The sequence below is a fragment of the Tachypleus tridentatus genome, chromosome 10 (genome assembly GCF_004210375.1).
Source record: "Tachypleus tridentatus isolate NWPU-2018 chromosome 10, ASM421037v1, whole genome shotgun sequence".
NCBI lineage: Eukaryota > Metazoa > Arthropoda > Merostomata > Xiphosura > Limulidae > Tachypleus > Tachypleus tridentatus.
Window position 1 is genome coordinate 152,539,229 of NC_134834.1, and position 15,913 is coordinate 152,555,141.

The following is a 15,913-nucleotide window of genomic DNA, read 5'->3' on the forward strand; positions in this document are numbered from 1 at the left end:
CTCCAACATTTTCAACAGTGGCATTCAATATCAGTCACCAAGGGGGCACCTGGTTGAGATCTCTTTTGTATTCTTACCTTTGATCTTCTCTTTTGGGCCCATCATGTTTATTTGATGGCATTTCATGTTCCTTGTGTTTTCAACCTTGTGGTGGATTGTCTTTCTCAAACAGACTGGCTTTAACCCAGTGGAGTTAGAGTAGTCCCTTCATCCCTTTGAGGGAGGTGGCAGATGCATGGAGACAAGGAGTACCCTACCAATCAGTCACCAAAAACAATCACCATTTACCTTTTGTTTGGATTCCCTGTTCCCTATTCTCAGGTAATGGCTATAAATATCTTCAACTAGGATTGGAAGAACAAGTTTCTTTGTTTATCCTCCTATCTGATTACTTCATTGGGTAGTCTCCCTCACCAATGCAAAATCTTTCTGATTGCACCTTATTTTCCTGCTCAACTGTGATGTCTAATGGTTGTTGATGTTTCCAAGTTTCTTTTATGGCATTTTCAGAAGAAGGGTTTGGTCTCTATTGGGCAGCCCTATCCCATATTTTCCATTTTTCATTACTGCTGGATTCTCGTCCCTGTCCTTACACTTTTGATCCATTCTTTCTGGATATGCCAACTGCCTAAATGTCTGGCACTTGTGTATTAGGACACTAATGTTGTACTCACCCTTACTTTACCTCTGTTTGAGCCCAATGCTCTGTGCTCTTTGTTTCACCTATCCCTTAATGTGTATTTCTTTCTTCTCATGGATAGCGGGCATTGTCAGTCAGATATATTCACTATAGATGTCACTTGCACTCTGTACTACCCAACATGTGTACTCCTTTATCCAGAGACCTTGGTGGCTTGTGAGGTTAACTCCTCCTTTTCTTCCATTTCCTTTCTTTCTATTTCTTACCTCTTCCTTGTCCTGATCTGCATAAACTTCTGTGTCCAATGTGTGTCTTTCATTGCTATGCTGCCCATACTCTTTTCTGCAGAAGTTTCTGTTCTTATTAGTTAATTCTTGGCAGCTCTCTTCTGGACCATCCCACCCATGGATGGCATGGGTAAAGCAGAAAGGAAACTGCCCATTCCTGCCACATCTAGATTGAATCATTTGATATGGTGTGCTTTTCAAAATTGGGTTTTGTTATCATCCATTGCACTATCTAATATGTAGTAGCCCCTCTGAACTCTAATGCTATTTTTGCCCTCTTTCTTTCAGTGGAGTATGAGAGTTCTTATCACTTATCAGTTTCAAGCTAGTGGGATGGTAGACCTTGGAGGTATCCCACTAGACAGGTTCCACATAGATGGCTTTAAACATTCAGTTCAAAGTACAGTGGTAGTTTTCTGCCAGTGTAAAAGTCTTACTATCCACTATATTTAATGACGTGTACAACAGAGTGGGATGTCTCAATACAGTTCACCACTTCAGTTGGATGCCTCTTGTGTGGATGTCGGTACCCTGTGGGCTGGTTTTGGATATCGAGTAAACCAATCAACATAAGCTGTTGTACAGGTTTGGGGTTGTCCATCGTCTTCACTCGAATCTGTGTTGTAGGTCACAGAGGGAATACGTGGGTTTTTCTCTGTCCTGGATGTTCCCACCATTTATTTGATGATATAATTGACCTTTTGGACATTTCAGACCAATCTCAGTTGCAGGAGTTGATTTACATGCAATGGACTTCCCTTGGATACCAGATGACACATTTCTGAATCTCCTGGCTCAGTACAACTTTTCTTTCATGCTCTGGAGTTTGTTGTTTCCTTACATCTGTGAATTTATGGCTTGTGGTGAAGACAATATTATTCTCATCCTATCCTTGCAAGGATGTTGGTACTTAGCAAGAAAGTTTTGGATACACTTGACTTAACAAGTACAGTCTGCTGCACTCTAGCCATTCTACACCAAGGGATGCATCCTCTTTTAACCACTTTCCTTTTGTGGGATTAAATTGTTTATCTGATTGGGATAACTTTCCTGACTTGGATGTGTTTCCTTCATTTTCTGTCATGTTTGTTCATAATTGTTCACAATGAGAAGATACCTGGTTTAGAAATGGTGCAGTACCTTTTCTCAGATCATCTGACCTGTTTCCCTGCTCAGGCACGCTTGAGGGGTACATCTGTTCTTCCCTTGCACTGGTTCCTACTCCTTTTGGTGTGATATTCTAGCTAATATTCTGAGAAGAGAGAAGTATCATACTAAAATTTGTAATTTTCTGACAAGTTTAGGGTTATGGTTAATAGTGGTGCCAGTAGGGAGTCCATGTATCGTGATTTGCATGAGACATATTGAAATCTTTGATTCCAAAGGGGGGTATGAGGAAGGCTTATGGCATATGTTGTATAAATTTGCATTTAGAGGGCAACACTAAATGGAAAAATGTAATCTATTAGAAATATATTTTCAGTTTAGGAAGATTATAACTGAAAATTTCAGATGAAGAAAAGTATTTTTAATCTTAACATGAAAATTGCTTAACACTTGGAGTAATCATCATTTTGACCTTGTATATTCATGGACAAATCTTTATTAAAAATACGTACTAAAAATTTGATTTTGTTTCCAAATAACTTGTAGTTTGTACTAAAAGCATGTCAAATTTTGTCAAGGTACACATACTAAATTAGTTGTAGTATAGAAACTCGTTACTTTATTGTTACAATGTCTTGCATCAGCTGACCCAATGTGGAAAGAGGTAATGTGGTCTGGTAATTTGAAACAGTTCTGAATATATTTTATGAACAATTTCATTACAGCAGTATTTGATCAGGAAACTAATTTAAGTCATTGTTCTTGTGAGTTAGAGGGAGTGAGGCTATATTACAGATGACATGGTTTACATTTTAAAATTCATTAAATTTTTGTATTGCATATTAGAGTACAAAATATCTTAATTTTAGAAGGTGATCATATAACACCATTTATTTATTTTTTAATTAGACACTGTGCTTTATTTTAGAGCATGCATCTTCAAGAGTGTTCTATAGAAAAACTGTAATTGACTATGCAAAAGTTCAGTTGGTTTGTATGAAAAATTCTAATCAATCCTGTAGCACAAATATATTTAATTTTTCAATACATGTAATTGATGAAATTAGCTTTAGAAAGCTAAAAACTAGCCTGGAAATTGGCACTGTCTGTTAAAATTACTAAATGAACAAGTGTAATTCTCAGAAGTATATCTTCAAAGAATTGCATACACAGGAGAACATCTTTATTTCTTACAGTGTAATTTGCAGGAAGTCAGTGTTGTATTCCATTCTAGTTTCACCAGTGTATCTGTGATGGCAGTTGCAGATAAAATTTAAACTAATTTTTGGTTATATAAAACATTTAGAATTTCTTCTGTGACCCAATTAAAGTTTTCTACTCTTAGCTACAGTTTGTTTTAGCAGAATGCTGCAGATGAAGCTGTATAGCAAAGTATACTCCCTAATTCAGTAACAGAATAAAAACAAAATGGGTGTTGTTAGTTCTTATATTATTAAGACAGAGAACAGGACAAAAAGAATATTAAAGTGTATTTTAATTTTTCTGAAGTAATTGGTATAATCTTTTGCCAGAAGAACTGCATATTTTCTAGTATCGTAATCTGTTTTTTATGAAATAAAGTTAAATATATAAGTTTGTTCTTTGTTATGCTGTTTTACTTTAATCCTAACATTGTTTTTACTGTGCAAAATGTTCTTGTTAACTGGGATACATTGTAATACAACAGAATTATCTTATTTTGTATGTGTATTTTTGTAATTGTGATAAAATATTTCTATAGATTCCAAGAACATGTTAAAAAACACCTACCAAAAGATTCAGTCTCAACAGATGAGTTTCTGGAATTCCGAAAAGAGTTTGTAACTATTAATGAGAAAGAAAAACTGATTCCTCCATTAGAAGATGAAGAGGAGGAGGCTCCTGAAGAGTCGGGAGATGGAGATGCTGGTCCACCTGGTGATGAAGCTCCCCCTGGTTTAGAAGATCCAGAGCAAGCTGACAAAGAAAAGGTTTATAAGATATTGTATTGTAATAATAATAATAAAAGTATTTTAACATGGTGGTGGCAGAGAAGCAAGGTAAAAAAAACAACAACAAAGTAGTTATTTACTAGTTTGAAATTATATTTTTCTGAATTTTGTGATATAAGGCTAGGTGAACTGACATCCTTAGTATTAAGTTATTTAATGCTGGTTTGTTTGTTTTTTTCAAATTGAAGTGATACTTAAATTGAAGGTTAATTCTTTTGTGAAGACACTGCTCATTTTAGTAATTGTTACTCACACAAAGGATTAATCTTAGCAAAATTAAAATCAAAAGCTTTACAAGTTGATGACTCCTTCTATACTTGGTCATGAGATTTTATATTTGTATAAATTTCATCTTCAGATGAATGATGAAGAGACTAAGTTTTTGAGGGAGAAAATTATTGAGAAGAGAAAAGAAATATTCAGGAAAAATGAAGAGGAGGTTGGAAAACGATGGAATTTTGAAGAAGGTGTAAGTAACATGTTTTTTACAATAACTTTTCCTTAAGTTTAGAACTTGAAATATCTTTACTTGGGTTATAACTAGTATGTTTATCAGGCCTTTAAGTATTCAGTTTATTAGAAATATATTAATCTGAGTAAGGTAGAATTGGTAACAGAGCCAGTTTATGCTTTTTCTTAGTCAGTGATACAGTTTTGGGTTAATATGGGTTTCTGATTGTATGATTTTGCTTTGTGCATATTTTTTTTTGTCAACCTGTATTTTTTTAGCTTTTATGACATGATCTAGATCTGTTTGGGTAAATTTGTATAACCATAAGATTTTTCTGTATATAATCCACCTGTATTTTCTGTAGTTTTGTGATAGTTCTGCATACTAGAAAAGTATGGGTAACATAAGTAGCTAATGTAATTTTGACTTTTCTTTACGCAAACTCTATCTTTTAGATGAGTAGCTTACGTAATGTTGAGACTTCTGAATGCAACCTAAATCTGTAAGATGATTAATTTGCATTGTCTAGTGACTTTTTTTGTAATCTAGATCTGCATGATGGTGAGCTTGTCATTTTGCACATAATTCAAATCTCTTAAGATACCTTGTGTAATTATATTCTTCACTTTTGTTCTGTATGTAATCCAAATCTATTAGATGGATACAATCTTGTGATTCTTCTTTATGCAATCTAGGTCTTTTAAGGTGGGTAGCTTTTATTGTTATGTGATTATTTTTATAAGTGACATAGCAGCTCCTAAGATGGCTGAGTTTTTGTTTTTTCAGATGTAAACTTTCAGCACATAGTTAAATCATTTCTTGGCTGATTTGATATACAATTAAAGTTTTGGACTTAGGAAGTTGAACCCTTTTAAATGATGTATTTGACCATGCCTAAGGTCTTGTAGGTTAATTTACTGTAATTCTACCTAAAAGACTGGTAGAGATCCTGATGAGTAATAAAATTGTATTGAGTGTATGCTTTTGTATTCCTGGTGTACAAGATACATAGCTAATAAAACAGGGAAAAAAGTCTCAGATATTAGATTTCTCTAATCCTGCCCAAAAGAATTTCAAAGGCCATGGCTTTTAAGGATTCCTTCTTGTTTGTATTAGGTCTGTAATATGGTATTCTTATGTTTTGTACATTATTTGTATTCTATATGTAAACTCAGTGTATAAGATCTTTTGTATGCTTACTTTCTATATTATAACACTAATCTTTCTTCCCTTCATTATTAGGCAACAGTACAATTTAACAGATTATCAGTAAGAGATGTTTGATTCTTGTTTTTTTCAGATTAAAAGGCCATATTTTCATGTAAAACCATTGGAGCGGGCTCAGTTGAAGAACTGGAGAGAATATCTAGATTTTGAAGCTCAGAATAGCACACATGAAAGAACTGTTATTTTGTTTGAAAGATGTATGATAGCATGTGCTCTGTATGAAGATATGTGGATGAAGGTAGTGTTTGTTTGTCTAAATAGGAAATTATTTCTGTTGTGAAATTTTTTAAAGTTTTAATCTTAAAGTGGGTTTCTAATTTTACCTTAATATTTTTAGTTAATTCTCACATTTGCGATTTGTTTTAAGAAAAATACTTCAGTTATAAATGAGATCTATTTAATGGGCTACTTACAAGTTAAGATTTGTTAAGAGTTCAAAGTATTAGAAATATTGTCACAAATATTGATGAACTTAAACATCAAATTCTAGATAAAAGCCTTTGGTAGTTGGGGGGTACTTAGCTTACTTACTGCCTTTCTTCTGATCACTAGTTAAAAATTAGTTGTAAATGTGTACCTAAAGAACATTTACCTCATGTTTTTATAGTTTGTTATTAAAATTTAAAAAATCTAATTTTAGATAAACATTTTTAACAGAAATTACATTAAATTACTTACTTTTGTAATAATTGTTTACTGTGATTTAATTTGGTGATTTGGTTAAATGTGCTGGGATAAGAAATGGCTAACATATTTTAGTATACTTAGCTAAGATTAAGTGCATGATTATGGAAACTTGTGTAATCTGTTACAAACAATATTTCTTAATAGGTGGAAGACTTTTGTAAAAACAAAATTAGTCATTTTATTCAGTTGGTCTTCAACCTTCTCACCTTTTTTAATTTTGAAAATAATGTTACAGAAAAATGTATCAAGACTATTCATTGATCCAAGTGAACAAGTGCTTGAGATTTTTTTTTGTTTTTGAAGTGGCTATAAATTGTATTTTGAACATTGCTTTAGGCTAGTATTTAGTGTTTTATGTTGTAAGGTATTATCACCAGCATGATATTTAAATATAAATCAGTTGCCCTACATTTGGAGAAACGTCTTGGTTTTGAAATATTTAGGCTTAAAAATTTGTACATGTTATGGTTAATAGTAACATTGCAGTTTTAACTGGGAAAAGTTTAATATTCATTTATATCATGAGTGTTCACCAAATGATTGAACATTTGGTTTAGTACTTAGATTACAATATATCTTTATAAATATAGTTACAAAATTGTAAAATAGTTCATATTAATAGTAATTTTTTTAATGCAGTTGTGTTTTGTGAAAATGTATAGTTGAAATAAAAGCCATTGTTCGTTGTTTCACAGTATGCACGATACATGGAAAAACATGGACCAGAAGCTGTACGGGATGTTTATAGGCGAGCTTGTACCATCCATTTACCAAGAAAACCAAATATAAATCTCTCTTGGGAAGCCTTTGAAGAAAAATATGGTGAGATATAATGAGGGTGTTCAGAAAGAAAGAGAGCTTTATTTCTTATAGACAAACTGTAAAGTAAAACAGTGCAGGTGCATTTAAGTGTTGCACATTATTCCATTGTCTCATGAAATTTTTCTTGCCAGTTATGTACTTGTTGATGTGGTGTTACAAATGCAGCAGCAGTTAGGTGTTTTAAAAGTTTCAGATGTTTGGAAGTGTTGTCTAAACAGATGGTCCTTGAAAGGATGGAAGCACACAGTTCTAGGACAGGACTATATATTGGATAGAGAACACGTGTGTGTGTGTGTGTGTGTGTGTGTGTGTGTGTGTGTGTATACATAAAACATTTGCAATTTTAATATGATGAGCAGTAAAGCCTTGCAATATTATTGTAAAGGGCATAATGTAGCAGTTTGTGGATATTGAACTAATAACAGTACTTCGTAGTTACATATCTGTCCAGTGTAAAGTAAAATTGTTTTTGTGAATGCTCCTCAGTTTCAGTTGTGTGAGGGGAAAGAGATACAGGTATTAATAAATTCTTAGAATATTAATGGTATCATAAAACAGTTGCTTTGTGTGATATATTGCATTACATGACAGCACACTGTGCTATAAATAATGTTTAATTATATTCATAATGGCAACTTTTATTGCTATCACAGTATAGACAAAGTTAGCATTATTTAATGATGAGAGCACATTTCTAGTCTCGCACATATTTGTAAAGTTGTTGCTTCAAACTCGTATACAAATATTTGTGAAGTGACATTTGATTTGCAGAGTTTCAAACTTTTGTAGCTGTAAGAAAAGAAACTTGATGCAAATAAATGTCATTTTTATTTTTTAAAGTGGTCTAAGTAAAAAGTTTGTTTACCTTATTACCTAATATAAATTTCACTTTAATTTTAAAATACTAAGAACAATATTTCCAAAATATTAATTTCTCTACTCTGATTTTATATCACAAATCCCTAAAATAGAGATCACATTACACTAAAATTAACAAAATCAAAGCATAAGAGCAAAATGCTAGCTTGTGTGCTTTTCATTTGATGAGTCATGTTTTATGTTGAAATTTTGTAGTCCAAATAATTTGGGACATCTGTTTAGTGGCATGTACAGTATCAGACAAGTCTGCAGTATTCTTATTTTTAGTTGGTTGTGTACTGATATGCAAAGTTGTGTATTTTTGGAAATTTCTAATATATTTATTTCAAGGATGTGTTTCTATAATATAAATTATTAATATGGTAAACAAATTTAACTGAGGCATAAAAATAGTAACTTGCTGATTTCATTAATATTATCAGTTGTAAGGCCATAAAAACAGTTTACTATTTTGCATAATTTTCTTAAAATGAGTTATATAAAAGAAAACTGGGTTATAACTGTTGCTGCAGCTTCAATCTTTCCAGCTATTTGTGTTTGACACAAAGCTTGATCAAAACCAACTTTTAATAGCCTGAGGGTAGCAGTGCTGTGGTATTTGAGTCATATTTCTAACTTCACAACTGCTTAGTGACTACAACAGCATAAATTAACAATATGTCACAAAAGAAAAAACCTGTTTGCCCAGTGGATGTTACATTCTGGTTCATTTTATCGTAACATTTGAATGGTTTAGAAAAGTATGTAGTAAATCAGAATATTTTTTTCTACAACTAATAGCAAGAAATGCTAACTTTTCCAGGCCTGTTTCCTTGGCTGTGGTTTTGCTAGATAGTAGGTAGGGACATTGGGACTCTCATTAATCAACATCGTAACAAGTCGGTGTTCTTTATTATATAGAGGTTTATTGAATATGTAAGTCTTCTAGATTATGATATCTTCCAATTGCATATTTGTTTTTCCTTATTTTGAAAATTTTATTTTAAGAATAGTAGCTGTAATATAAACATTGCCATTTTTTATTATTTTCTTCACTACAGTTGAATAAGAAGAGTTGTTCAGTGTATTTGACTTACATTTATTGTTCAGGTAACTATGAGGAAGCTTCAAAAATTCTCTTGAATCTTGAACTTAATATACCAGACCTGCTAGAGGCAAAACTTAGAAGGATTAATGTTGAGAGGAGAAGAAAAAATTACAATGAAGTGGAGTCTTTGTACAAAGAATGCATAGAAAAGCAAGAAATACTCGCATGGCCTCCCATTTTGCAGTAAAATATGCCAGGTTTTGTTACAAGGTAAAAAATTCTTGTGTGATTAACTTGAATACAATAAAGCATTAGTATATTGCAGTCAAGTGCAGTGTTTAACATATGTGATATTATGGTGAATTTTGTACTTGTTAACTAAGGTGTCAGTTTCTTAATGCTCATATAGTAAGGTTTTAACTGTGTTGTCTGGATGGGTGCATTCCACCCTGATGGAAAAATCACATCATTGAATTAAATAAATTATAGAGAAAAAGATTTATAATAATTCTTTCAGATTTGAAGGTTATTCAGTAAAAAAGGTTTTAATTTGATTTTGTGCATGTATTTGGACTTAGGGTTGATTTCAGTGAAAATAGTAGCGTTTATAAATATCTGAAAAATTTTCTGTTGAAAATTAAATAGTCTTTAACAAAGTAGCACTAATTCGAATCTTTTGCTATCATTGTAAATATAGTTTTATTCATTTTATCCAGTTCCTGTTTCTCAGCCTTGACTGTCATAATGGTGCAATTGTCTGTATCTCAGCTTTAAAAATTTATAGTATAGTAACCTAAATATAGTGACAGGTGTTTTTTGTTCTTTTTCAGTTGTATAAGCCAGTGTGGCTTCTAGTGCAGCAGAAACAAAAAATAATAATAGCTTAGCTTGGTGATGTGTTGGTAGAGGAACAGATGTTTGTCCTGATTTTTGTAAAGCTTGCTTCATCATTGTATAATTTGAATTATGTTGCAGAATGATAGGAAAAAAGTTGGAACAAGCTATTTTGTAGGTCACTTTTTGCGCAACTGTATTGTATTTAAATTATTTTTTTTACAGCGATTCTTGTATTCATTAGGCCATGTCTACAATGTAACTGCTTCAATGAGTAAGGATATATCAAATGGGCATAGATATTTATATATGTATTAAATAATTTTTTAAACTGTGTAAACTTTGTAAGAAAAGTTTTTTTTTTTTACAAGGTTCTTAGGAAGACAAAAAAAATTACGTGTACAACAAAGATAATAATTTCTAATTGTCTCTTAAAAGCATCATGATGAAATCTTCAAAAGTTCAAAGCTGCAAACTTGTAGAAATGTTATGTATAAAAATATTTTAGAGAAGCTACACAATCTGTAGGAGATCAATCTCAAGTTTTAAATTATTTCATCCAGTAATTTTTTTGGAATTCAATAAAACAATACAACAGGTTAACTTTCTCTCCACAGGCCCTTTTTTTCCTTTCTGCATGTCACAGGGTTTTAGTTACATTCAAAATCTAATTAAACTACTTTCTTTTATGGTACACCAATAAATAAGCATACATTTTAAGTAATAATCCACATTTTAATATTATGCAAGTTTTAAGTTTTTAATTGTACAAGGCAATGTAAAAAAAAAAAAAAAGAAATTCTTTGTATGACATGAGAATAGGCATATTCTTCCAGACAGTCCTCTTTATTTTACATATTACCCTCCAAAACATCCAAAATGTAACGTAAAGTACTTACTATAATGTTGTTATTGCTTAGGTAAAGAATTTTTATAACCTTCAATCTTATTTGGTTATTGAACCATCAAATAGAAAATTAGACTCCTCTTGCCATGTATATCTGACACCTCCTTTCTTGCAGAAATTGCCATTAGTTTTATTTAAGATTCAATACTACAATATTTATAACCAATAGAAAAACCAGTGTTTTACTGTATCAACAAACTTGTATAGAAAATTTTTCAGCTCAAGCATTATTACTACTCTGAAACATATCTGTGAACTTAAATGAAGTTTTAATGCCTCTTGTTGCATATTCAAAGCCAAATATTGTGATAGTTATGGAACATGGTCTGTTTTTTGCATGTTGCTACCTTGTGTTTTTTGGTGCATTATTTTTTAACTGAAACAACTTAGAGCATTACTACCATTAGTATTAAAGCAGGAATAAGTTTCATTGACATTAAAAAAAAAAAAAAAAAAAGAGACCCAAGTAAGTAGTTTATTTCTTGTTTTTCATGCATGGTGTTTATTATAATAAAAGTAAATTGTAAACCAAGGAAAAATGTCAGGTTAGTTAAGGTTACATTAGGTAAAATAAATAATAAATTTTCATAAGGCACTTTTGTGTGCAGCTCTTGCATGATGTAATCTGATAGCATAGCATGAGCTGTATATTTGACAACTGATTTACAGCTTATAATGGCATGAATAGTACTTAGACATAGTTCAAAGGCTATAAATTTTAAATATTTAAATAGTTGTATACTGTTACAAGTTTAAAGTTATTTAGTATAAACAGATAGTTTCATGTTACAGTTTGAGATCATTCTAGAAGGAAAAATGAAGTAATGTAGATTTGTGTGTGTGTGGGGTTACAATGCAGAGTGTAAAGTTAGGGTAGAGAAAATAACATAAAATATAGTTTTACTGAAAAAAGTTTGAGATTAAGATCAGTTTTTTTTTTTAGTGGTTATGCAAAGGAAGTTTGAGATTTTTTAGATAAAAGTATTTTTAATCTTAACATGAAAATTAAAATACACTCAGACTAGTCAAAAGTATATATTTACAGACAAATGTTTAGCAGACATTTCATTAAAGATCTAATTTTTTATGCATAGAAAACTTATAATGTTTATCAGAAATCTGTCAGTTGAGGTTAGTTGAATTGACAAACCTTGTTGTGAGAGGGTTAAGTCACTGTTAAAGTGAATGTGAGATACTGTGAAAAAGGATGAAAATATACTGTTAAATATTTATCATGTACCATATAAGAAGTATCAATGTGTTGATTGAGTAGCAGATTATAAGTAGGTTAACTTAGTGTAATTGTTTGCTTATTTTAATAAGTATTTGAAGTATAGAAATTCTATATTTTTGGCCAAAATTATTTTCTTTTTATCTTGTAAACATGCTTAGCTGTTAACTCAGCTGATAAACACATTCCTTTTTTATATTGCCTGTGTTTTAAAAATTATTTTTGAACTAGTCTGCATATTTTTTACCTTTTTAAATCTCTGATTAAAGACCATTTGATATTTTATTTCTGTGAATTAGTGCAGTGTGTCAAGTAATTGATTATATAAACTGATATAATTTAACTGCAGGTAAAGGGAGACTATGGCAAGGCTGCAGAAGTGTTAAATGAAGCTGTTGAGAAAGATGCGGTAAGTGCAGAAAACAGGTTTTCACTTTTTAGTTGGTATTTCAAAGATCCGGGCAATTCTTGAAAAGTTCTTAACAGTAAGTTGGTAATTCTAAGGCTATGATAATTTGAGTAACAATCATTAATTTTTCTAGCCCTTACAGACACACAGATGATCAAGGGGAACCCATCCTTTAGCTTATTACAACAAGGAAGTGGGGTGGTTTTACAAAAGAGGTTTGAACCACCATTGTTTTAGCTGAGGTAAATCTTCTTATATATGAGTATTGCTGGCAATTCAGTCTCCAATTTTTCAGAGAATATTTCTCCTTCGTAACTGGAAGACTTTTTGTAGACTTAACTAATCAATATGTTTACTTGCTGTGTTTTTACAGTCCAACCCCCAACTCCACATGCAGCTGGTTGATGTAGGGTATCAGCAGTCTCCACTTGATGAAGATGGAGTAATCCAGGCTTTTGATAAGGCTCTGAATAGTCAGCTGACATTGGAACAAAAACTGACATTCTGCCAGAGAAAACTGGAGTTTCTGGAAGACTTTGGGAGTGATAGTAACAGGTGAATATTCCACTAGTCTGAGATTTAAAGTACTAAGGTGTCTGACTACTATAACAAATAGTGTAGTAGTTTTGTCTGTAAATTACTGGAATTTATTTTATAATTTCTCATTGAATAATAATTACATATGAAAGTGTTTTGTACCATTTTATTCAGTAAAAATATTGAATGTTGCAGAACTCAGGAAGCATTTGAAGAGTATGGAAAATTGTTGAAGGCTCACATTGCTGCCAGCAGAAAAAGGCCTGCTGAAACAAAGTAAGTTACAAAATGTTACTCTCCTTACAACAAGAATAAATATCATTGAAGCAAAGATTTCCTCTTTAGATAAAGCCAGTATTCCCACCAAAATGAAATAAAAACAAATTGTTATTGATATGTGATATATTATTGAACAAGGTTTGCATTACACAGTTGTCATCTAAATATTTCATCTAAACTTTTATCATTTACATTTCTTGCTTTATTGAGATGTTTAGAATAAAGTATCATATCCTGTCTTTTAAAAAATCTTATTTTTTTTCTGATGTTTGTTATTGGATTTTTCAAGACCAATGTAAAGGGAAGATTTTTATTGACTTCTTTCTACAAGGTTAAACTAGTTTAATCAGGTTTTAAAGTATTTAATTTCACTTTCTTTTGTTGCCATTATCTGAATTAATCTCATCTTGCTTTAAAAAAAAAGTTTAAACCCAGTAATATTATAATTAGAAAGCCAGTGAAATTATAGTAATTTTTAAGACATGTTGGTTTTGTGTATATCAATATTTTGCATCCTAAATAGCAAATTTGAAGAAAAAAAATTTTATACTATAAACCTGCTTACCAAAAAATAGGATTAAGGTACATTGGGACATCAGTTATTGAGAATAAGAGTCCTTACACAAGTTATGAATTTCCTATTTTTTTATTTATGCATATAAGTGACTACAATATAAACATTAGAAATTGTTAGATAAGAAAACTGAAAGGAAAAGTAAAAAATATGTTTGAGGAGAGCACAAACTGCTTCTGTGATATTTATTTCAATACTTTTAACTTGCACTATGCTCTGGCTAGGTGAGTTATTGTTTGTTCTCTTACCCTAACTGAGCATTTAAACAGTTCAAAGAATATTAAAATAAAATTAAAGCAGTAATGAAGATGTTAGGATAAATAAGTGTAATTATGACCTAAAGAGGTTTTAGAAAAACAAGTGTAATGGGTTGAGTTTATTTCATATTTTCAACTTTTACTGCAGGATGCTGTTGATACACTTAATGTTAGGATAGAGAAAATAAGTGATAAATTTAAAAGATATATACCACACTAAAACTTTTTACATTACTCAAGGAAGTCCTAGAGATTATGTAAATAAAATTTGAAAATGATAAAAATTATTTCCATGTTTAGCTTCAAATTTCCCTTTCACTCAAAGTAGTCCGAGTTAGTGATTTTATTAAATTGATAGACTAATCTTTGGTAGAAAAACTTTATTAAACATTGATTTCTCATGTACAACCTCCTTGCATTGTTATTTAAAAGCTTGCCAAATTATGTAAAGAACCATATAATTACTGTAAACAGTATTGTACATAGAATGATAAAAACCATATAACCTAAGTGCTTTTGTATGAAGACTTATTGGACATCTATTTTTCCGAGTTTCACAGAAACAAGAGTTAGTTCAATGCACAAATGCCATGTACATATAATTGATGTGTCAAAGCAATTTAAGATAAATGGTAAATGCAAAATTCTATGAGTAATAACAGGTATGGTTAGTTAACATCTTTTCAGGAACGATACAAGCCTACCTTTGTCTGTTAAATGTCACCAGCAAAATGTTGGTGGACTGGCTTCAAAAATGTTTGTATTGGGGTTTGTAAATTGACTAACCTCATACCAATCATAAAAAAATTGGGAAATATAAATTGTTTTTCTCATGCTAGAATGACTGCAAATTATAAAATGAAAATATGTTAAACTACTTACCCTAAAGTCTTAATGTTATATTATTTTCTATTATATTCACCTTCCAATTGTACCTCGCTAACATTTACATAACTAGCAACATAACTTGCATTGATAAGATTCATGTGTGCTCATGTTACTATATCCAATAGTAAAAAAACTGACCTTTAGTCTTTACAACATGATCCTGTCTTGATCATGTTTTAGTGGACTAGTATTTTGTAATACTCAGTTATATTTCAGTTTCCATACATTATACATGTATTGATTATGACTACTTAGAAATTAGTTATGGAACTTGTTTATTTATTGTTCTATATTTTAAGAAAAATACTGCTGTATATAGGTTGCTAAGCCTTCTAAAATTTTGCTTAGGGAGGATATCAAAGAATGTTTTTTAGGTTTTATATATACAGTTAAATAACCAAAATATAATAACATAGAATTCCACCATAACTTTATTAAGCATAGAAACTAAAAACAAACAAACTTAGCAGATTAAAAATATAACCTACCTTGTTGAAATCTGTGTTGAAAAAAAATGTGGTGTGGTAGTCTTTTACAGATTAAAATTGCTGATGAAAACCACTATGGGGACATTCTAAGCTGTTGACTGGTTATTATATTGAAGTGTATATAAAGGACAGTTTTATAACAAAATGGAAAGAGGTGTGAATGGGGCTACTGAGTTTGAGTCAGCACATAACCTATACCCTCAACAAAATAATAAAACAAAAACAAGGTTTTATATTATCTCTTTACAATATTGGTATTTTAAGTTCCTGATTTGTACAAGACTACGACTTGAGTATTTTGAGATTACAAACATCTAATTTTAAAAAGTGCTGCATTCAATATACCAGATGACTTGCCAAAACTCTGTATTTAGGTGTTATTTTAATATCT

The 15,913-nt window shown here is 31.0% G+C and overlaps 1 protein-coding gene across 1 annotated transcript in view; it reads left to right on the top strand.

Annotated features, from left to right (window-relative positions):
- Positions 1-13,420, top strand: part of LOC143230651 (pre-mRNA-processing factor 39-like) — a 61,410-nt gene extending 47,990 nt beyond the window's left edge. The window contains 9 exon segments of the mRNA XM_076464533.1: positions 3,776-4,004; positions 4,384-4,494; positions 5,777-5,941; positions 7,086-7,212; positions 9,181-9,321; positions 9,324-9,388; positions 12,440-12,499; positions 12,873-13,054; positions 13,232-13,420. Coding sequence (XP_076320648.1) covers positions 3,776-4,004; positions 4,384-4,494; positions 5,777-5,941; positions 7,086-7,212; positions 9,181-9,321; positions 9,324-9,388; positions 12,440-12,499; positions 12,873-13,054; positions 13,232-13,316 — 1,165 coding nt within the window. The 3' untranslated portion in view covers positions 13,317-13,420.
- The last annotated feature ends 2,493 nt before the right edge of the window (positions 13,421-15,913 follow it).